The 22,495-nt window shown below is 52.9% G+C and overlaps 1 protein-coding gene across 1 annotated transcript in view; it reads right to left on the reverse strand.

Moving 5' to 3' along the window:
• Positions 1-22,461, reverse strand: part of LOC311178709 (paladin-like) — a gene marked incomplete at both ends in the record, with an annotated part of 146,141 nt that extends 123,680 nt beyond the window's left edge. The window contains 10 exon segments of the mRNA XM_084245449.1: positions 15,731-15,759; positions 15,762-15,830; positions 15,833-15,869; positions 19,051-19,122; positions 19,361-19,477; positions 20,577-20,759; positions 21,082-21,237; positions 21,312-21,428; positions 21,651-21,779; positions 22,408-22,461. Coding sequence (XP_084101575.1) covers positions 15,731-15,759; positions 15,762-15,830; positions 15,833-15,869; positions 19,051-19,122; positions 19,361-19,477; positions 20,577-20,759; positions 21,082-21,237; positions 21,312-21,428; positions 21,651-21,779; positions 22,408-22,461 — 963 coding nt within the window.
• Between the last annotated feature and the right edge of the window lie 34 nt (positions 22,462-22,495).

Consider the following 22,495-nt stretch of genomic DNA (forward strand, 5'->3'; position numbering starts at 1 on the left):
GACTTGCTAGCTTGCTTTTACAAAGAGGGGCTTGGCATGACACCCCTGGGCAGCCCGAATGAAACAGTAAGGCAGATGGGGATGTGAAGAGAGGCAAGGGTGGCAAGGGAGGTCTGAAAAATAACTTCCTCTGAGAATCAGGAGTGCTAAAGGCAGGTGCTCATGATTCACCCTGCCCACCCACCATTATCCACAGAAAGAGGGACCCCAGTTTGCACCCATTCTCTACCATCTGCCCCACAATACAGACAAATCAAGTTAGGCACACTTCACATTTTGCCTTTTTTAATGCTCAAAAGCTCTGTACAAAAAAAATCACAAATGAATCCTCACAACACCCCTGTGAGGTAGGCAGGCAAGTATTATTCTCCCATTGTACAGATGGGGAAACTGAGGCAGAGAGGGAAATTGACCAGTCAGTGGTCCCAGCACAGCTGGAATGCAGGGCCAACCATGAGAACATGAAGGCTCCCTCCCAGGTCAGCCCTGGTCTCTGGCCCCTCATCCTTGAGGGCAAAGAAATGAAAACTTTTTAACACATGCAAAAATAAAACCAATTCCAACAACAAATCTGAAAAGGTAGTGAGCAGATGACATACAGTAGTTCTGCAAAAGAATTCAGACAAGATGGTTACATTCATGCCAAGACTCAGTAGATGTGAACAACCACAGTCTCTTCGCCCCTTTCTAAACATCATGACCAGTAACACCTCCACCTGCTTCTCTGCAGAAGATAGCCACAAAGCAACCTCCTAGTTCCCACAAGCCAGAGTTGGGGTGCAGTCCCCCACTGTTCAGGACCTAGGTTTTCACAGGCACAGGGCCCAGAGGAAGAGCTGCAAGGCTCAGCTCAATAACGCCTGCCACTCCCTCCTCTCCGGGGAACCTCCCACAAGAGCTGGTCCTGGTGCCTCGAACTTCACGGTGCATGGCCCCTCTGTCCCTCTGCCCCGATTGGAAGGCAATAATACATGGGTGCTCAGCAAGCATGGTCTGGAATCCAGATGACCCCTAATCTGCCCTGTGCCCACACCCCAGTTTGTTGAGAGGCATCTGTCAATCCTTGGGGGTGCTGCTTGGAGAAGGTGGGAGCGCAGAGCCATCTGGAGCTGGTGGGCAGGGTGGAGACTCTCCAGTGGAGCCTATCTCCCTCAGCACCTCCAGCCAGGCTCCCACGCAAATCAAGCAGGCCTCTTCCACAGGATTTCACCCAACTTCTGGAAGCTCTTTCCTCCCCTGAAAGGAATTTCTTGATGTTCCTGGCTCTGTGGAAACCTCCATAGCCCTCCCAGTACCAGGGACGGGGGTGAGGAAAAGAAAGGAGAGGGAGGGGCCTCCAGCAGGCCATGCTGTTATCCTTACAGAAGTTTCCAACCCGGAGCCAGAGCCCGAGAGGCAAGAAAATTGGTTAAAGCTGCCTTTAAAGTACCAATCTCCCCTCTCCCCCAAACTGCATCCACTCCCCAGGGAGCCAGAGCCCAAGGGCAGTGCTCAGGAAGCAAAAGGGGAGAAGCCAAGGGGTCCAGCAGTGAGAGACAGAAAGGCAAGAAAACTACCTGCAGCCTGCGTGCCCTGACCCAGGGCCATCAGCGCTGCTGTGAAAGGGGACAGAGGAGGAGGGAAGTAGCCCGGGGCCTGGCTGGCAATTCGGGGTGTGACCTCCTTAACGGGCTAAGGGCAGGCCAGTCAGCTCACCAGCAAGGCGTGCGTGTCTCTCTCTCTCTCTCTCTCTCTCTCTCTCTCTCTCTCACACACACACACACACACACAAACACACACACACACACACACACGCGTCCCTCTTCCGGGAGGCCATGTCATTTACAAGGTGTGACTGTGCCAACTGTCCCACAAAAAGCTCTTACATAGAAGAGGTCCCCACCCCAGTCCCTCTGGGGTGACTAGGAATTGCCTCCTCATGACCACCCCAGGAAAAGCACCAGGCACCCCAGCCCAGGAGGAGGCAGGGGCAGGGGGAGCCCCTCCTATAGGAAGTCCCCTGCGGCCCAGGCCAGGCTTCGGAGCTGCGGCTCTGCTCCTGCCACCAGCGCAGCCCAGAGAAGGGCGGGTCCTCCACGCGCTCCAGCTCAGGGAAGCCCAACTGGTGGAGGTTCTCGTAAACTCCAGCCTTCGATGCCACCTGGGAGGAAAGCAGAGAGGGGGCAGCGCTCCAGGAGAGGCAGGGTGACCTGAACAACAGGTTATCCTCCCCCCTTCACCAGGGCAGGCTCTCCTTGCGAGCTCTGAGCAAGACTAGGGCCAGTGCCGCCCCCAGCGAAGCGACCTAATTGAGCTGACTTGTGTTAACTGCACTGAGCCTCAGGTTCCTTCTAACAGGGATGTGGCTCTTCCTCCCGGGCCTCCTGAGGAGGCTCAGCACAGCATGCACTCACACAGTAAGGAAGTGGGGAGTCGCATGGGGCCAAGCAAGGCTGTGTCAGCCAGACACTCACTCGACACTCAGGAGCACTGGCGACAGGGGCCCAGGGGGCGGGGCAGGGCTGGCAGTGGGGATGCAAGAGGCAGCAAGAGCCCCTTGAGTGTGAACTGTGGACCAGGCTGGCCCACTTAGGCCTTTGCCCAGGGGTTAGCTGGCTCCTTACCACACCACCCATTTGCCCAGCAGCCCAGGCTCTGGCACCAGACTCAAACCACCACCAATCTGCCTCTTCTCCCCACCATCCTGGGAGTGGTAGGAAGGACAAAAGCTTCACTCAGTACAAAGGTCTCCAGGCAACCCTCACCCTCCACTCATCCCCAGGAAAGAGGGGATCCAGCACCCCATCCTCACCCATGGTTCCCCAGATTTTCATTCTCCAAGAAGAACCCCCAAAACTATCCTCATTCCCCTATCACCTCAACACCACACTGAGATCAAAGGGGAGGCTGAGCCCGGGCTGCTCAAAAGGGTGGCCTGACCCGCCATCAGATCTCTCTCACCCACCATCGACCACCCTGAAGGCTCACCTTCGCACAACTGCCCAGTCGCCACCATCCCTGCCCCTGGACACTGCCGTGGCCTCCCTTGCTGCTCTGAACCCACTGGCAGTCATGCCTAAGGCCCCTACAGGCTCCCATCCTCAGTCTGGCTGGGGTGTGCACCCCCTGCCGCCTGCCCCATGGAAGCTAATTCCAGCCTGGAGTCCAGGTTAGAACTGCCAGGACTGGGTGGTGAGGTCAGGAGGGCTAGCTTCCTGGAGGAGGGTAATTACAGGCCGCGCTGCGGAGAACAGGAGGCCTCGCTCCTGACCTCTGGCCTAGGTGTGGAGGCAGCAGCTCTGCCTCTGAAAGCAGTGGCGGCCAAGCAGGAGAGCCAGAGGCTGAACAGAGGGCAATGATCAAGAGGACAGTGTCTCAGGACAGACATCGGGGGCTTTAGAACTAATCACCTGGCTCTCACACTGACAGTGAGCAAGTACTGACCTCCCTGTGCCAGTCACCCTGCAGAACAGGAGCAACAGTTTCCCCGAAGACAGTCCTGCTCACCACAGCCCAACACTGACCTCACGGAATCCCCCCAAAATCTCCTGAGGTCACGCTACGGTATCAACGTTATTTCCATTTTAATGTTGAGGAGAGTAGGCTAGACCAATGCACTTGCCGAAGGTCACAGAGGGCAGCTGGCCGGAGCTGAGCCACCACACCAGCTTGCCCTGAGGGCCGGGCACAAACACCAGCCAGAGGCACCTGGCAGATGCGCACAGCAGGACCCCAGCAGGCACAGTACCTGGTGGACCGCCAGGACCCCTCGCGCCTCCCCGTGCACGCATTTACTCTTCAAGCTGAGATGATCATCCTGTCCCACACAGACACGGTGCTGAGCCCCAAAGTAAGACAGGAGACAAGCCGGGCCACGTGGAAGTCTCAACAGCGGACGGGAATGACCTGGCCCCTCCTGCAGCCGCCCCTTGCGCCTCAGCCTCCCGCCTCTCACCTCCCGCATCCAGGTGCTGAACGGCCTCTGCCAGGACTGCGCCTTCTCCAGGTGGAGATGCGCGTTGAGAAGCACCAGGTGGACAGAGCGCTCCAGGTACTGCAGACTCCGCAGATGCAGTCTCCGGGCCTCCTGCTCCACCTTGGCTGCCTTTGCCTGGAGGACAGTACGGGATTCAGTCTGGGGGGGTCACCCCACACATCGCACATGTAAACATCACATACTCTCATGAACTCTCACATATAAAACACACACACTCACATACACATGCCTCCCACACACAGATACCCCGCCACAGGCAACCCATTCACAGCGCACACACAAACTCTGCATGCACACTCATGAACACCCTACACACACACACATACTCACTACTCACACACTCATACCCCCTGCTTCCCTCAGCACCAGGGCAGGGACAGAGGGTGGATTCAGATGGCAATGGGAGGGACACTGCCCCATCCAGGTTACAGGAAAGGCCATTAGGTGTATTGGTGCCAGGAAGAAGCCACTTCCTATTGGGGAGGGTGGTCAGCCTCCCTGAACCCCTATTTCCTCCTGAAATTCTAACCACTATTCCGTTCTGAAGGGAGACCAGACAAGGACAGGCTGCCAGCAGAAAGCCCCAGGCACACAACCTCCATCGTACTGAGGGGTGAGGAGGGTCCGAGGGGCCCTGGACAGGATACTTAGTTCTAACCACAAGGTAGGGGCCTTCTGGCCAACTTTCTGTCACCCCCAAGGAAGAATATCTCCTTCCTGGTCCCCAACCCTACCGGGACTAGAGGAAAGCCCAGGCCTCCGAGAGTGGGGGTGGTCAGTGCTCTGCTCCCTGGCCAGGAGGGGCCGCGCAGTGGTCTGCCAGAGTAGGCCATAGGGGTTCTGGCTTGTGGACCAGCAGGAACCCTCTCGTCTCCCTTGGCCTGGGATCTGCGGCAGCCAGCTTCTCTCTGCTAGGAAGGGGGAGAAACCCAGCCTGCCCTCTGCCCCCACTGGTCCCTGACTGACCCTCTTGCCTGTTTCTCAGGTGGTTCAGGATCTAAGGTAGAAGGGTACAGGCTGCCCTCAGTGGTTCTCCAGGGCTGACAGATCACAGAAAAGCCACCAGGGTTAAAGGCTAGGGAGAAATACAAGATTTGACCAGGGGCTAACCCTCAGGAACCACTGAAGGTTTGTGGGTAGAAGTGACCTAATAAAGGGAGGAAGGGAACTTCAGGGGGTCCTCTCAAACTTCTCCCCAGCATAGAGGTCAGGAGCAGGCCAGCAGACAAGGCCGAGCACACACACGGCCGGCTCTTCCCTGCAGCAGGTCTACACCACGCTTGACAGCGCTCCTCTAACCCTCCAGTGTGCTACCCGCCTGGAGGGAGCAGGAGGGTGAGCACTGTACCTCACTTCGTACCTCCCAAGGCCACCCAGGGCACACAGCAGTTCTCTCATCTCCAGAAAGAAGTCGCCCAGAGGCTGTTCCCTCAGCAGCCAGGAACATCTGTGGAAAGGTACAGATATTTGGGCCTCTGGGAGCCAGGAGCTCTCAGAGCAGTCTCCCAACAGCTGGGCCACAGCTGGAAGCCTCCCCACAAAGGCAGTCAGGCTACTGTGTGTCTGGAACACCATGGGAAGGCTCCTGGTGGGACCACCACTAACCCCGGATGTGACACAGCCCACAGTCCCAAAACAGGAGCTGGAGTGGGAGGCCTCCTGTTTCTGCCTCCAGGGACTCAGGCTCCTAGGTTCCCGTGAGGGCGGGGTAACTCCACAGCCAGCCCACCCTCATCATCCATAAGGAGCCTGGAGGCCTTGGGATTGGATGGAAGAAGGGGTGAGGGACCCAGCCCAGTGCTCTGAAGCCTGAGAGAGGAAACGGGGCTCTGGTACTAGTTCTCCCATTTAAGCTCTCGGCCTCCATGTTTCTGGAGGTAGGACGCCCACACAGTAGGTGAGAAAGCACCTGGAACAGTGAAGAGCCACATCAGCTCCTTCACGTCCAGAGCAGGAGGGAGGGACGGCGACATGAACACGCACAGGCCCACACACAGACCACGGGGTCCGCTGGAGGAGGCCAAAGACAAGGGCAAAGTGGCTCATGAGATCCAGGAGGCAGGGAGCTGGCCAGAGAGGGCATCAAGTGGAGGGCATATTGGCATGGATTAGCATGAGAGAGGAGGCAGAGCGAGAGAGGCAGGTGGTGGTAGACAGGAAGAGGAAATTGTGGCAGAGGACGGAGGTGATGGGAGGAGGCTGGGCCTGCAGCGCCATGTGCAAGACAAGACAAGCACTGACCCTACAGACCAAGGGGCCAGTGAAGGCTTCTCATAAGACCTGAGGTTGGGAATGGCTCTGTAGCTGGTGAAGGAAGGTGACTGGGATATAGGAATAGGGGCAAGATGCCTGTGGTTTTAAGAATTTACAGAGCCAGCATTCAAAAAACAATGCAATTCTGTTTAGAAATTAGGCAAATCACCAAAAAGAAGGTTTTTACCTAAACACAAATTGTGTCCAATCCATGACTCCTATCAGGATGGATAGACACGCCACCCTGCACTAAGTATTCACCCACCCCAACCCCTTCTATGGCCTCCCCTACTCCATTCAAAGGCCTCGAGTCTGGTTAAAGACATTTTCTTAGAAAGCAGGAAAGGAAATTACCCTCAGCACACTGGGCAAAATCCTTTTTTTTTTTAAAGAGGCATGTATTATTTATTTATTTGTTTGTTTGTTTATACATGCACTGGGTACAGTCAGAAGCGCGGGAGGGTGAGAGAATTCACCAGAGCCAGAGTGGGGAGCAGAACAGGCAGAAGGACCGAAGTACACTGCTGAGGGGAGCAGCGGTGGCAGGAGAGGTCTGTGTGCCATGTGGGACCCTCCTCCGGTAGCCGGGGAGCAGCCGGGGATCGAAATGGCGCTGCAGAGGCTGCGGGCAGCTTCGCAACCCAGCGCTCAACCGCTGCGCCACCGGGGAGGCCCTTGGCAAAAGCCATTTTAAACCACTTTAAATTAAAGAACTCAGAATAAAATCCTGTGGGCTTGAAAAGCCCGCAGCTCTGGGTAAGGCCTTTGGATACAGCCACCCAGCCCGGTCCCCGCTGTTCCCCGCTGCTGTGGGAGACTCCAGGGAGAGTTAACTCAGGAATCTTCAGGGTGGCAAGGTTGACTGATTCTTTCAAGTCTGCTGGCAAGGCAGGGTGGTGTTATCTCTAAATTCAGATCCCGAAAAGGTGACACCTGACTCCCCCAAAAAGGTTCCCTGGGCCCATCCTGCCAGCTCACAGTCTGTGATTTGAGATGAGACACGACCCGTCTCCTATCAGGGCTCTGTTTTCTTTAAAATAATCCATGTCAGGGCCTCCCTGGTGGCGCTAGGGGTTAAGCACTGCACTGTGAAGCAATCCACAGCTTCTGCAGCATGAGTTCGATCCCCAGCCAGCCAAGGAGAAATCCACATGGGCAGCAGACCTCTCCTGTCTCTCCTGCTGGTCCCCTCAGCAGTGTATTTCAGTCATTCTGCCTATTCTGTTCCCTACTCTGCCTCTGGTGGATCCTCTCACCTCCTGCATCTCTGGCCCGTACGCCAGCTCTTGCGTGCATAAATGAATAAATCTTATTAAAAAAATAAATAAATAAAATCATCCATGTCAGTGCTAGGGAGGAGGAGAGGCCAGCCACCTCCGGTCCATGAAAATAGTGGAGCTGTTTTTAAATGGCCTGGCCGACCAGGCTGTCATTAGCTGCGGTGGAGCAGGACAAAGCCTCCTAGTCCATGGGGACTGAGCCTTGAAATAGCAGGGGCCAGGGAAAGGTGGGCAGGCGCTGCGCATTTCTCAAGCCTGCGGTCGACCCTGCACCAACACAGGCCCCGTGTCACCAGCAGTGGCTCTTAAAGCTCTGCTCAGGGCCGGGCCACCAGGAACAGGCCCACTGAGCCAGGGCTGGGAGCTTCCCAGATGTGTCGCTGCATGCCACCGGTGGGCTGAGCACATCACATCCAGATGCTTAACGCCAGCACACTCTGTCAACAGGCCGTGAATGGACACAGATATCGCACTTGCAGACAAGGCTCTGCAAGGTTAAATAACTGCCCAAGGTCACAGGTTCCAAGTCCAGACACGAACTCCAAACTCTCAGCTCTTCCACCTCCCTAGCCCCTTCGCCTCAGTCAGGTTCAACTCCCAGCCTCACTCTTGCCAAGCGCTTGTCCTCCCATCTTCCTCCTGCCTACAATGTCCTCCCCTCTGCCTGCTGGCCATGTTTAGTTTGTCCCTCAAGGTCAAAGGCAAGCCCACATCTCAGCACTGTAGCCCCACAGCCTGACCTCAGCCTCCCCTGCTTTCATGCTGAACCATTTCAGTAAATACCACATTGCTTTCCATCAGAGGATTTCTAATTGTTCCCAAGGTGTGATGGGTTCCCCCAAGACCACAAAAAGCTCAGAGGCAGGCCCCAGATTATAACCAGACTTATATGTTGGCCTCAACCAGCACCCAGCATGTCCTTTGTCTTGCTGTGCAGCAGATCTGGTAGGTCAGGTCAGTGAGCACATGGCCCTGAGTCATCTCACCCTGTCTCATGCTTTCAATGTCATCTAGAATCTAGATTATTCTGGACAAGTAGTAGGTGCAAAATGTTTGTCAAATCGATGAATCACTACCTTGTATGTCTCACATTTTCACAGCTCTGCATCAGACCACCTGTGGTTACCTAGAAGCAGAGGTCAAAGAGGTGGCCTGACCTGCGAGGGGCACATGGAGAGCCAGACATAGCACAAGCACCAGGAAAAAAGAGCCAACACCCTCCATTATAACCCCCCAGCCCCAATGTCCACAATGTCCAACACCCAGAGCAGAGGGGGAAACAAGAAGCCAGGCCAAGATCAGGGTCAAGAAAAGCCAGTCAACATCCCGTTACTGGAACCCTGCATGGCCTTGTGGTCTCTGCCCTCCTGGTGTGCCAGAGTCCAGGCTGAGTGGGCAGCTGACAGCCCTCAAAGCTGATCAGTCTCCAGAGGGCAGGGTCTCAGAACGCAGGCCCCACATTTCTCAAAGTTCAATGTCACTGCTCTCCTTGGCAGACCTGGGCCCACAAGTAAGCAGAGCCAGCTGCCAGAGTTTTCCATGAGTCCCTGAAAACTCCACCCTCAGGCCTGCGTGACAGTGGGGCGTGGAACAGAGGAAGAAGCTAAAGCTGGCATGTGGGCTTCTCTGCATTCCATTTATTAAACAAACGTCACTCACCCATGCCAGGCCCTGGATTCAGCACTCAACTGGCTGTTGCTCCCTCAGGGGCCTACTATCCCTACACATAACCCCATGAGGTGGCCTGGCGTCCCAATCACCCTGCCCTCCACAACCTCCAAACCCCACTCACACTGGTCCTCACCACCACCCTCCAAGGTAGCCAGAGCAGAGGTAATGACCCCAGGGCACAGAAGGAAAAGTCAAGGCCCAGGCAGGTCAAAGTCATCTGCCCCAGGTTGAATGGGCAGTTCCTAGCAGAGCCCAGAGAACCCTAGGTTTGGAAACCCCTGCCCCAGGGCTCTTTCGGTAACAGCAAAAGGGTGCCCTTCCTGAAAGACCAACAGGGCAGACAAAGCCAAGAGGTATCACAAAGGCAGGGTCAGATTCTAATAAGCATGTGATGATTTATTCAACAACCATCCATCCATTCACTCATTAGAAAGACATTCATGGAGCCCTGCTTGTTCCAAGTGGGGTGTGGGAGTCAGAACAGGAGTGAGTGGCACCTCTGGTGACAGCCACACCCCGACAATGAGCACAGGAAGCACAGAGCCTGGATCTTAGCATGTGAGGAATGTGCAGGGGTGGTGGGTGCTGGTTTGAGCTTTAAACCCCTCTCAAGTCACCAAACCTTCCAAGCCACTGAAACTCAGAAGCCATGCCTGTGTGCTGTGGGTGCTCCAAGGATATTTATTGTTGAAGAAGCCAGGAAAGTCCCACCGGAGGCCGGAAATTCAGCCCAACAATGGGAAGAAGGAAAAGCAAGAGAGGTCTCAGCTTCTGAGAACATATCACCCCTCTCCCCCCAACACACACACTCCATGTTAGCAGTTGCTCACCAACCCACCAGCTCTATTTTGGGTGGGGTGAGAGAGCCTTGAGAAGCAACCCTTTCCTTCTGCCACACTTTATGTGACAGCTCACAGCTTCTCTAATTGCAGGGCCTGGGCAATTAACTACTGGAATGAAGTCTCGAAGGAATGGCTTGGGCCAAGCCAAGGTCTTGGAGAGACTGAGACACCCGAGCTGAATTAGAGCCAGAGCTGTCTCACTCGTTATTTTTCTTAAGAAACCACCTTACTCCTGAGGACACCAGGCTGGGTCTCCTTGGGCCTCTTGACAACTGCATGAGCCCTGTGTGGTGCATACAGCAGGGACCGGCAGCCTCCTGGCCCACCCTTCCCTTTTCTGCCACAACTCATGCCCCCTGAGTCATGGTTGTCACTGTGGAGGGAGGAGAACACGGGCTCAGGAGGTAGGGGACAGACCTCGGTTTCCTCCTCAGTAAAAGGGGCTAATAAAACCCACTCTCATCTCCTCTGAGGACCAGAGGAGTTCTTAGAAAACTCAGAAACTCGGGGCCCCCCGATGGCACAGCGGTTGAGTGCTGGGTTGCGAAACTGCCCACAGCCTCTGCAGCTCCTGTGAGACCCCCGGCCACTGGGTGAGGGTCCCACATGGCGCGCAGACCTCTCCTGCCACCCGCTGCTCCCCTCAGCAGTGTACTTATCAGTCTGCCTGCTCTGCTCCCCACTCTGGCTCTGGTGAATTCTCTCACCCTCCCGTGCTTCTGACTGTACCCAGTGCTTGTATAAATAAATCAATAAATATTTTTTAAAAAAAGAAAAAAACTCAGAAACTCAAAAACTCAGAAACTCAAAGCTAGAGCGTAACAGTCTTAAAATGCATCTCAATTTGAGACCAAAGGACATTTTACTTCTCTCTGTGTGGCTATTTTCACCTGGACTTTTCTTTCCAACTCTCTCTGGAGGAACAGAGGGGAGAAACATTAGACTGTTTTAAATACAGAACACTAAGAATGTCACCAGCCCGGGCTAAGGAAAAGTGTCCCTGGCGTTAATGGTTCTAGTGGGCTTCCTCCAGGAGCCCTGACCTTGGTTTGTATCACAAATATTTTCCATTTCCAAGCTCAGCAGGAAACATTAATTCAACAGATGGAGTTGGCCACTTCCCGGCCTAGCCAGTTTGCCTGGATTCCAGCCCCTGCAGATGCGGTTTGTATGGCAGTTTTTTAAGTAGCCCGAGCATTCGGGTCCCTTCACACACATGAGGGAAGCAGGCCGACATGCTAGAGAGTGAGGAGGCAGGGCAGCCTGAGAGAGGCCTGTGCAGAGAGGGCTGAGACTATTAGACCAGGGAAAAGGGAGGAGGGGACCGGCTCTGGTCTTAGCTCCAGCAGGTCACAAAACTTCATTAGACCTCAGCTGCTTCCTCAGTAAAAAGGATCTAAGAAAACCCACTCTCATCTCCTCAGCTGCCAGCAACTATGTGGGGCCCTGGACAACCCACTCTCCCATTCATCTGTAACTGGAAAGTCAGATGCTCTCTGAAGTCCTTTTACATTAAAATCTGAGGGTCCAAGGTGGGTGTTTTGAAGGTACAGGCGCATCCCAGGGCACTCTGGCCCACAGTGATCCTCGGAGTTCTCACACAGGTTGACCATTCCCTTCGCGCCAACCAAGCCGTGTGCTGCCCCATCCCCTACCCTTCCCAAGCACAGCCCTGCCAGGAAGCAGCTCTGGCCCAGCCCTGGTGGGGGACACAGGTGGTCAGAGAGGATGAAGATGGCCCTGTCAAAACCCAGCTCCCTCTAACTCCCACATCCACATTCCCTCCGCCTGTCGGCCCAGAACAGTCGAACCTGCTTTCTTCCATCCCCACAGGGACTGTTGCTCGGCCCCCATCAAGTCAACTCCAGTGCACAGACACCCCCGAGCTGGCCAGGGCCCTGCAATGTGGCTGCAGCTGGGACAGCGTAGACTATCCCGACATCAGTCAGGACATCAGCTCTGGGCCTGGCCAGGCCCGGGCAAGTGCAGGCTGACCTTGGAGGAGGCACACTGCCTGGCTGCCAAAAGCTGCAAATCCCGAATCCATGTCCACAAGAATATAGAAACACAAATGTTTTCTAGGGCTGTCCTCAATTCTAGATAACCTCTATTCTACTTCCCTGGCACTAAAATATTCTCTTTTAAGTGAAATGCCAACCATATTAGGAGGTAGACGGGTTGTTAATTTTTTGTGTGTTTCTTTCTTTAAAATGGTCACTTTTTTCCTTTTATTAATTGTTTTACATTGTTGATTTTGTACAGTATTAGATCCCTTGTGCTCCTCCCACCTCTGTTTTGATCCCTTTTCCTCCCCCTTCCCTACTTTAAGCTTCATATCTATAGTTGCTTTCAGGTTTTGTCTTTTTTTTTTTTTTGACCCTTTGTTTGGTTCCCCTATATTTCTCCTATAAGTGATATCATCCAATATTTTCCTTTTTCCTTCTGACTTATTTCACTGAGCATAATTCCTTCCAGCACCATCCATGTTGCTGCAAGTGGCATAAGTTTATCTTTTTTGATGGCTGAGTAGTTTTCCATTTTGTTTGTTTGTGTGTGTGTGTGTGTGTGTATCACATTTTCTTGATCCAATCATGTTTTGGGGCATTTAAGTTGTTTCCATATCTGAGCTATCATACATAGTGCTGCAATAAACATTGGGGTGCACGTTTCCTTTTGAATTAATGTTTTTTGTGTCCTTTGGGTAGATTCCTAGGAATGGAAATGCTGGGTCATGTGGTAGATCCATAAAATGGACACTTTTAATAAAAAGTTACACATTGGCAACCCAACAAAGGTCCTTCCCATTTTTTTAAACAGTTCTGAGAAATTTATGTGATTGGGGTATTTATAGTTCCTTTAGTTTTTTTCTTTGTCCTATAATACTATTGAGGGTAGTCTCCAATTATGATCTCTAAAATTTGCAGCTTTGTAAAAAGATACAAGAGTCACCCCATCCCCCAACACAACATACACACACACAGCACACATAAACACATCAAGGAAAACCATGACTGTATACAAGTGAGGATGAGAGCCCTCACGGGAAACCAAATTGGCCAGCACCTTGACCTTGGACTTTCCAGGAAGAATGGTGAGAAAATTAAAATTCTGTTGCTTCAGCCACACCATCTGTGGTGTTTTAACAACACAGCCCCAAGCTGACTAATACAGCTGTGATACCCTTTCCCTCAATAGGCTCCATCTCTCCACCTGTAAAAGTGAGCAAGTAACATTCTATTTCAGCATTACACTAGTGCCAAGTCAAATAAAGATATCATAAGAACAACAGCTCATAAAACTATATACTATAAAACTACAAATCAATAGCTCTTAGGAATCTGATGTAAAAATCCTCAACAAACCAAATGCAGTAAAATACAAAGATGACATACTGTGGCCAAGTACAACTTATCCCAGGAATGCAAGATTGGTTTAACATCCAAAAATCAATTAACATACTATGCCATGCCCGTAGAATAAAAGGGAAAAACCATATAATCATCTCAATGGACACAGGAAAATCATTTGACAGTATTCAACATCTTTTCATGAAGAAAAACTCAATAAACTAGGAATGAAAGGGAACGTCCTCCACTTGACAAATATTATGAAACAGTCACACTTAATGGTAAGAGACAGAAAGCTTTCCCCCAAAGTCAAGAACAAGACAAAGATGTCTGCTCCAGCTACTTTTATTCAACAGGATGATCTTGCCAGGGCAACTAGACAAGAAATTTAAATAAAAGGTATCCAGATTGAAAAGGAAGAGGTAAAACTCTCTTTTTGCAGATAATTTGAACTTATATATAGAAAATTCTAAGGAATTCACTTAAAAATATGTTAGAAATAATAAGCAGGTTTAGCAAGGGTGCAAAATAGAAGATCAATGTAAAAATATCAATGTATTGATAGAAGGTCAATTGGATTTCCCTATAGCAGCAATGAAGAAACTAAAAAAGGTAATTAAGAAATCAACTCCGGGCCTCCCCGGTGGCGCGGCGGTGGAGCGCTGGGTTGTGGGGCTGCCCGCCGCCTCTGTGGCGCCGGTTCGATCCCCGGCTGCTCCCCCGCCACCAGAGGAGGGTCCCACATGGCGTGCAGACCTTTCCTGCCGCCCGCTGCTCCCCTCAGCAGTGTCCTTCGGTCCTTCTGCCTGCTCTGCTCCCCGCTCTGGCTCTGGTGAATTCTCTCACCCTCCCGCGCTTCTGACTGTACCCAGTGCATGTATAAACAAAACAAACAAATAAATAAATAATAAAAAAAAATGCCTCTAAAAAAAAAAAAAAAAGAAAGAAATCAACTCCACTTACAGTAGCATAAAAATCATAAAATACTTGGGAATTGATATAATAAAAGAAGTGCAGAACTTACACTATGGAAACTACAAAACACCAAGTAAAAATCTAAAGAAAACCTAATGAGTGCCTGGCAGGAAGCCAGGCACTAGCAGGTCTGGAAGCAGGAAGGTGTGGAAAGGGGGCGCTGACAGAACGCACCCAGTGCAAGGTGGAAAGCCTCTGGTGTTTTGAAGTCTGGGTAGGCAACCCTTTTCAACTCCTTGGGCTTCCAGCTGCACAGATTACCCCCAGCTTCAGTTTTCTGCTCTCTCCAAGCTCTAGAACAGCAGACACGCCAGTTTTTAGATCATGCCGCCACCTGGTGGCACTATACGAAACCACTGGGCAGAGGACCTAAATGTAACTCACCCTGGGGATGCAAATTCCCCTTCCAACTGGCCTCTGACCTGATCCCAGATACCCTGCCCCCAGCCAAATACCAACATTTGCTCCTGTCAAGGTCTGATCCACGACCTTGATCAGACTGGCCTAGACCAGCGACTTCATCAACTTGTGCCTGGCCGCAGGAGGACCATGGGCTGGTTTGCGGCAGCCCCTCCATGGCGGAATTTCTCATGGGAATTGCTGGCCAGCATCAGAGAACACAAGGTCAGCAGCACCCACGGAGGTGTTCACTCACTTTGGGGTGTTTGCTCACAGCTGCTACCTTCCACTCCGACACCCTCCTCTGCCCTAGCAGCCAGCCAACATTCACCAGACTAGAGAAGACAAGAATTAGGCAAGTCAGTGGCTCCATACTGAGCCCACAAGTCCAGTGACTAGAATGGCTGGCGCGGGGAGTATGTGCCAGAATACTGGGGCCGTGACTGGCAGGAGGACATATTTTCTCATAGCCTGAAAATCAGATTTTTATATGAAATCTAGACACTTGGGGAATCTTCCGATATTTATGATTTTACAAGCTATTCCAAAGCAATTTTTAACTGAGCAGGACCTCGGGCAGGGCGGATGTGCACAGGTCCTGAGCTGACAGTCCCCTAGCATCACTGGTTAAACACTAAATGCTTCCCTGTGCTCATTAAAGAGGCCCAGTAGAGGACCCTGTTGGACTGAGGGAACTAGAGGGTTCACGCCTACCCCCACAGGGTTCCAGGACAGGGTGTTCATTCAGACTGGTCACATGGCCCTAGAGCAGCAGCTGCTGTTAAATGCTTCAAAACCACCCCTGCACACAGCTCACCAAGCACTGCAAACCAAGCAGGGGTGAGGCGGGGCCGGACGCTCCTCCCTTCCAGGGATCAGCCCCACTTTCAGAAGTGGAGAAGTAACAGAGCTCATTTCATCCTTCGGGCTCCCCCTTCACCTTACCCCCTTGTCAGCAGCAGCTGGGCTCTCATGGGGCAGGCTCACCTGGCGGCAGGTGCAGATGATGATTTCCCAAATTGGTAGTGCATGGGCGTCATGGTCTCACTGACGGTGTCCACTGACGCATCCACCTCCTTCTTCACAGGTGCCCGTCGGGCAACAGCTGCACCATCTTCATCACCACCTGGGCCAGAGGAGGAGGGTGAGCAGAGAGAAAACTGAGGCAGGCAGGAGGGAATCTAGTCCCCGCAAAGGCTCACCCTACACTAAAAGCCACACAGGTCATTCTGGGTACCCTTCTCACTCTACTACCAGTGACCCCAAAGGTCTACCAGTGAGGACTGGGCTGTTCCTGCTCATCCTATAGCCCCCTCTTCATGCAGGTATCAGTCACTCCTCTCCAATCCCGCCTCCACACACCCGGCCTCCCAGAGTAACAGTGTTATCATGACCTCCGTACTGGCCTCAAGGTCGAGGTTACACATGGTATGGCCCTCCAGAGTTCTCACTGTCCCAGTACCCACCCACCTTAGCACCACCTTCTAATGTTCTGCCAGTCACAACCTTAACACAACTCCTGCCCTTTCCAGATTGCACACTTGTCCCCTCTGCACATTCCCCCTCCTCCTCGACACTCAAATGTTACCACCTCCATGAAGCTCTCCTGGCTCCCCAGTATCAGCCTCCGCTCTCAGAACTGATGTCAATTTCAACCTCTTCACACTCTATGAAGTAAATCTCTATTGAACTGTGGGTTCAAAAAGCCTGAACTAACTGCAAAGGAAGCTATTCCAGACATGAGAATTTCCTGGGGTGGGTGTAGATGGGTACAAGGGTGTCGTCAAACACCATATGTTACTTTGGAACAAAGTCTCTGAGGTCCATTACCTGCCTTCTACCCCAGCCCATGACCTCCAATGTGGCTCCACGAACATGAGCTTGGCTCCCTATGCCTCAGTTTCCTCATCTGTCAAGTAGGAATAGTAAAGGCACCTAGCTCTCCAGAGCTGTGAAGGATGAGCTCCTAGCATGGGGCCAGATATACGTAAAGAGAGTTCTATCACATCTGAGGACTGTCGTAAAGACTAACAATTCAACTTGCAAATAAACTCTCATGCTTGTTTGATCAAATGATTATCAACAAGGATGCCAAGTCCATTCAATGAGAAAGAGACAGTCTTTTCAACAAATGGTACTGGGAAAGTGATACCCTCATGCAAAAGAATAAATTTACACATATCCAAATATTAACAGGATATCTAAATACTAGCAGCAAATATTACACTAGAATGGATTAAATGAGCTAAACGGAAAAGCTAAAACTATAAATCTCTGAAAAGAAAATGTATTGGGATGACACTGCATTTGCCTATGAGTTCGTGAATATGACACCAAAAAAGCACAGGAAATAAAGAAACAGACACATTGAATTTCATCAAAATGGAAAACTTAAAAAAAAAAACAAAGGAACTGACAAAATGAAATCAAAACAAACCTTAGAAATATGACTGCAGAATTGAGGATGTTTAGGCAGGGAAAGAGGATGCAGCGGGACAAGGGTGAAGGGCCCCGTGGCCTAGGGTAAAAGAATGTGGATTCTTGACTGGGGTGGTAAGTAAAATACATCTAGAAGGTGTGAAATTATTGCATACGGTGTCATAAATCAATGTCACCTCAATAAAAATATACAATTTTAAAAACATTAAAAACTTCTGCATAAAGGACATTATTGACCAAGTAAAAAGACAACCCATAGAATAGAAAAAAAAAATATTTGCAAATCACATTATCTAATAAGGCATCTATATCCAGAATGTAAAATGAATTTCTATAACTTAACCACAACAAAAATAAGTCCAACCCAAAAATGGGTAAAGGACTTGAAGAGGCATGTCTCCAAGAAGATAAACAATGGCCAATAAGACGCTCAGCATCACCAGTCGTTAGGGAAATGCACATCCAACCCACAATGCGGCCCCACTCACACCCACCAGGATGACCACCAGCACAAAAACACAAAACAAGTGTCAGCAAGGAGGGGAAGATACTGGAACAATGAAAAATGGTGCGGCTGCCTTGGAAAAACAGTATGGCCACATCTCAAAAATTAAACAGGATTAACAGTTGAACCAGCAATTCCATTTCTGGAATTAAAAGTAAAAACTCAAGCAGATATCTGCACTCTCGAGTTCACAGCAGCGTTATTCACAACTGCCAAGAGGGGAAGACAGCCCAAGGGTCCATCCATGGTGACTGGATATCCAAAATGGGGTTTATGCACAGAATGGAATATTACTCAGTCTTACAAAAGGAAATGCCAACACATGCGACAGCATGGACGAAGCCTGAGTCGTGGAAGGACAAGCCAGTCATGGAAGGACAAATACAGTGTGAGTCCACTTATATGAGGTATCCAGAGATGTCAAGTCCACAGAACTGAAAGTAGAACGGCAGTTACCAGGGCCGGGGATGAGGGAAGTTAGTGTTCAACAGTCCAGTCATTTTGGGAGGATGGAGAAAGTTCTGGAGAAGGATGGTGGTGATGGCTGCACAACTAAGCGAATGCACTTAGTGCCACAGAACTGCACACTCGAAAATGTTAAAAATGGAAAATTTTGTACTAAACATTTTACCACAATAATAACAGAAAATAATCAGTGAATCACCCAGGACAATAACAGAAAAAGAGGCCAGGGCAGGGAATGGCATAGGCAAAGGCTCAGTGGCTGAAAAAGCTTGGGGAACTCGAGAAACTACACAAAGGGTGGGGTAGCAGGGAGGGCAGGTGATGGGTGCATGGCTGGCTGGGTAGACAGGTGCCAAGCACCATGCCAACAACCAGCAGCTACACGCCCAGCTCTGAGCTCCGTTTTTCCCACCTGTAAGATGGGGACATTGCCACCTACTCTCTGGGGAGATGACATGTGATTGGGGCACATGAACCAGTCATGACTAAATCGGAAAAGTCCATCCAGCACCATGAGCTGAAATGGAACGGAGGCATGGGGGCAGAAGCCTGCACCATGATCGCCAACCACAGCTGGATCCCAGGTTTCTAGGAAGCCACTGGGTATGGCCAACATAACCCAGACCAGAGGGTGGCCTCCCACCAGCCACACAGCAGCCCAGCAGCAAGACCCGTGAGGTGGGGGTCCAGCCCCATCTTCAGTGGCTATTTGACATGGCCCCAGAGCTAAGCCGCCCCACACCTTGGCTTGCTCTTGCGTGAAATAGGAATAGGGAAGCACTGGGATGATGAGGTCGACAGCACTGGGGACAGCTTGGAAGATTCCCCAGACCTGCCAGCAAGATTCACCCTCTCCCCTCCCGCAGGCATCTCCTGGGGCCCCATAGGGAGTGCTCACCTCAAATTCGCCTTTGGTGAACTTGGCATCAGGCAGGCTCACCAGCTCCTCCTCGCCGACCTCAGGGAAACCCTAAGGAGGACAGCTCTTGGGGTGGGGAGCACTCCTCTCCTATGTCAGGAGCCCCATGCCAATGGTCTGCCAGTCCCGGTTGCCCTACCCGGGATTGATGGCAGGGGGTTCCTGGACCACACCACATACCACCTCTGCCCCCACACCTTCCCCATAGCCAGTGTTCCCAGGGACCAAGTGCCCAGGCTGTCCTCTCACCAGAGGTCACACGTACTCAGATGTGTCAGAAGGTGAGCACAGCCACCACCATGGCGGAGGTGGTCTGGCCCTGTCCGCTGAGGCAGCTGAACACAAAGCCAGTGACTGAGTCCTTGGCGAGGGCAGCCCTCAGGGCCATCAGCAATCGGTCAAAATCCTGTGTGAGGAGATCAAGGTGTGGGTCAGCAGCCGCTCCTGCTGCACAGACCCCCAAGGTGGCCGCCCCTCCAAATGGCAACCCCAGCAGCTGTCCTGGAAGTGCTTTCCCCAGGCCTGTCACTGCCAGGCTCACAACCTTGTACAATCACACTCCACTCACTGAACACATGCAAGTCCCTGTGTGTGTGAATACAGCACCCCTGTGTAAGCTGTAACCCCACCCCAGGGACCAGGACAGGACATGTGAGCCAGCACACACACTGGGGGCTCACGATGTCCACTGTCCACTGGGCAAGACACACTTCCATGTGCTGCACCCCCTAGGCTGCACATGGACCCCCTGCATCTGTGCCCACCTAGACTGGACCCAACCTAGGTCCCAGGCTGAGCACAGGTCCCAGCCTCAGCCCATCGCTGCAGAGCACGGCCACCAGGGGGCAACCACGGGCAAGGAGACCCGCTGGCAAAGTGAGGCCAGAACTCAAGCCCCAGCCTCCACCTGCCACAAGGAGCCGTGACACAGGCCCTGCACACGCTGGGCACAGACACACAGGCCACCCAAACCACCATGTATGACACAGGCACGCACAGTATCCACAACCTAAAGATACACAAACAACGCAGACGCCCATGAAGACACCAACCTGCAGATACCACGAGGACACCCAACCCCCCTCAGGCACACACAGCATTCCACACCCCCTCCTCCACAGAGCCCGGATGCACGCCACACCACACGACTCCCCAGAAGACACTCTCTCCACACGTGCTCTCCCCCAGTGAAGACAAAGTGTTCCTCACAGACTCCACAAAAAATACGCGCACCACAGATACACGCACTTCACAATGACATGACACCCGCTCCCAACACAATCCCCAGCAAAGATACACACACACCATGAACACGATGGATGTGCTCGCCCGAGACACACCTACAACACCTGACAAGCACCCATGAATACACACGCAAACAAGAAACTTGGACACAGTGTGAGTAAAGCACTTGGTCAAACTCGAAACCCCCAACCACTCCTAGGAGCCCACGGTCCAGAGGGGGCCATTCCCTGCCCAGAGGGACACCTTGGCATGGCCCTCACCTCTTCACAGGGGGCACAGAAGTCTGGCAGTGGGATGCGGTGGTAGGTGAGACCAGGACAGGCCCCCCGGTGCTGGCTGAAGACCTCCTGCATAGTGAGGCACGTCTGGAACTTGTGGGTGCGGGGGCCCTCTGTGCCTGGGAGAGGCTTGCTCAGGTGGGTCTTCAGCTGGGTCTCCAGGTTCTAGAGGGGGTGGGACAGAGGACAGCGGCCACTGAGGCAACCTGCAGGCCAGCTCTGAAAAACGGGAGCCTGCTCTGGTCAGGGCCAGTACTGGCTTCTGGGAGCATTTCCTCCCCTTCCTGAGCCTGGGGGTCAGACCCAGACTTGGACCAGGGAGGTGGCCCGACACACATCCTGAGTCAGCCACTCCCTGGCACAACTCCCATCAGGGCTCGGCTTCTCCATCAGTACAGCAGGAGCAGCAAACCTTCTGAAGATCCTCACAGGCCAGTGCCCCAGACGGCCTCCGAGGAAGGGGTGTGCAGAAGGCAGAAGGGCTCACCTCCAGCTGGTCAGGCGTTACGGGGGGCCCAGGCTGCCACAGGCTGCGGGTGTGCCCATCACACTCCAGCACGGCCTCCTCCCTCAGGATCACCCACACGATGTGCCGCAGCTTCCTCTTGGCGTCGGTCAGGTAGGCCAGGACACTCCCCAGGGCCTGGGGGGACAGGAATATGGTCAGTGAAAGGGCTCGACCCTCCTGCTCCTACCCCAGGCCTCTAGGATGGTTACCTTGGCACTGGGCTGGGCCGTGCCATAGATGGGCATGCGGGGCACCCGCCGAAAGTTCGCCACGTCCATCTCTCTCAGAGTGCCGAGTGCGTCTGGGGAGACGAGATCGTCCACCTTCTGCGGGGAGAGCAGCAAGCCTGGGACCACACCCGCTGACACGGGTCCAGAGCCTGGTCCCAGAGGGGCAGGAAGGGGTGGGACCGGCTCCTTTTGCACACTAGGAGCTTTACCACTGCCCAAGGAGAAGAGGGATGGCCCCCACTCTCCAGAAGAGGAGGCTGAGGCTCAAAGACCAGCCCACGCCCACTCCCATCCTCCCAGCCAGCCAGCCACACTCACCAGGGAGCCCTCGGCCATGAGGTCCCTGGGGGCCACTGGCCCCACTGAGGTCAGCGTCACAGGCAGACGGTACAGCTCAGGGTGGGCACACAGCCAGCGGCTGAAACTGATGGCAAAGGCCAGCGGGTACTGCAGCCCAAGGCGGAAAAAGACAGGAGTTCAGGGTCATAGGGCCATCCCAAGCTCCCCCAACCGCAAGGTAGGGGAGGCCAAATGACACCCATCAAGCCTGGAGCAGGAATGAGGGGGAGGGAAACTCGGACCAGGACATCCAAAGCAAGAGCCAAGCAGGACCTGATGCCCAGTGGGGTCAGAGAAGGGCCCCGTGATGGGGCCTTCTTTCATCTGCCAGGGAACACCCCCCCAAACTGCATACACTCCCCAGGGAGCCAGAGCCCAAGGGCAGTACTCAGACAGCAAAAGGGGAGAAGCCAAGTGGCCCAGCAGGGAGGGACAGAAAGGGAAGGAAATTACCTGCAGCCTGCCTGCCCTGCACCAGGGCCCTCAGCGCTGCTGTAAAAGGGGACAGAGGAGGAGGGAAGTAGCCCGGAGCTTGGCTGGCAATTTGGGGTGTGACCTCCTTAACCGGCTAAGGGCAGCCCAGACAGCCCATCTGCAAGGCATCTCTCTCTCTCTCTCTCTCTCTCTCTCTCTCACACACACACACACACACACACACACACACACGCCCCTCTTCCGGGAGGCCATGTCATTTACAAGGTGTGACTGTGCCAACTGTCCCACAAAAAGGTCTTACATAAAAGAGGTCCCCACCCCAGTCCCTCTGGGGGGAGAGGAATTGCCTCCTCATGACCACCCTGGGAAGAGCACCGGGAACACCAGCG

This window comes from Talpa europaea (genome assembly GCF_964194135.1).
Source record: "Talpa europaea genome assembly, chromosome: 10".
Taxonomy (NCBI): Eukaryota; Metazoa; Chordata; class Mammalia; order Eulipotyphla; family Talpidae; genus Talpa; species Talpa europaea.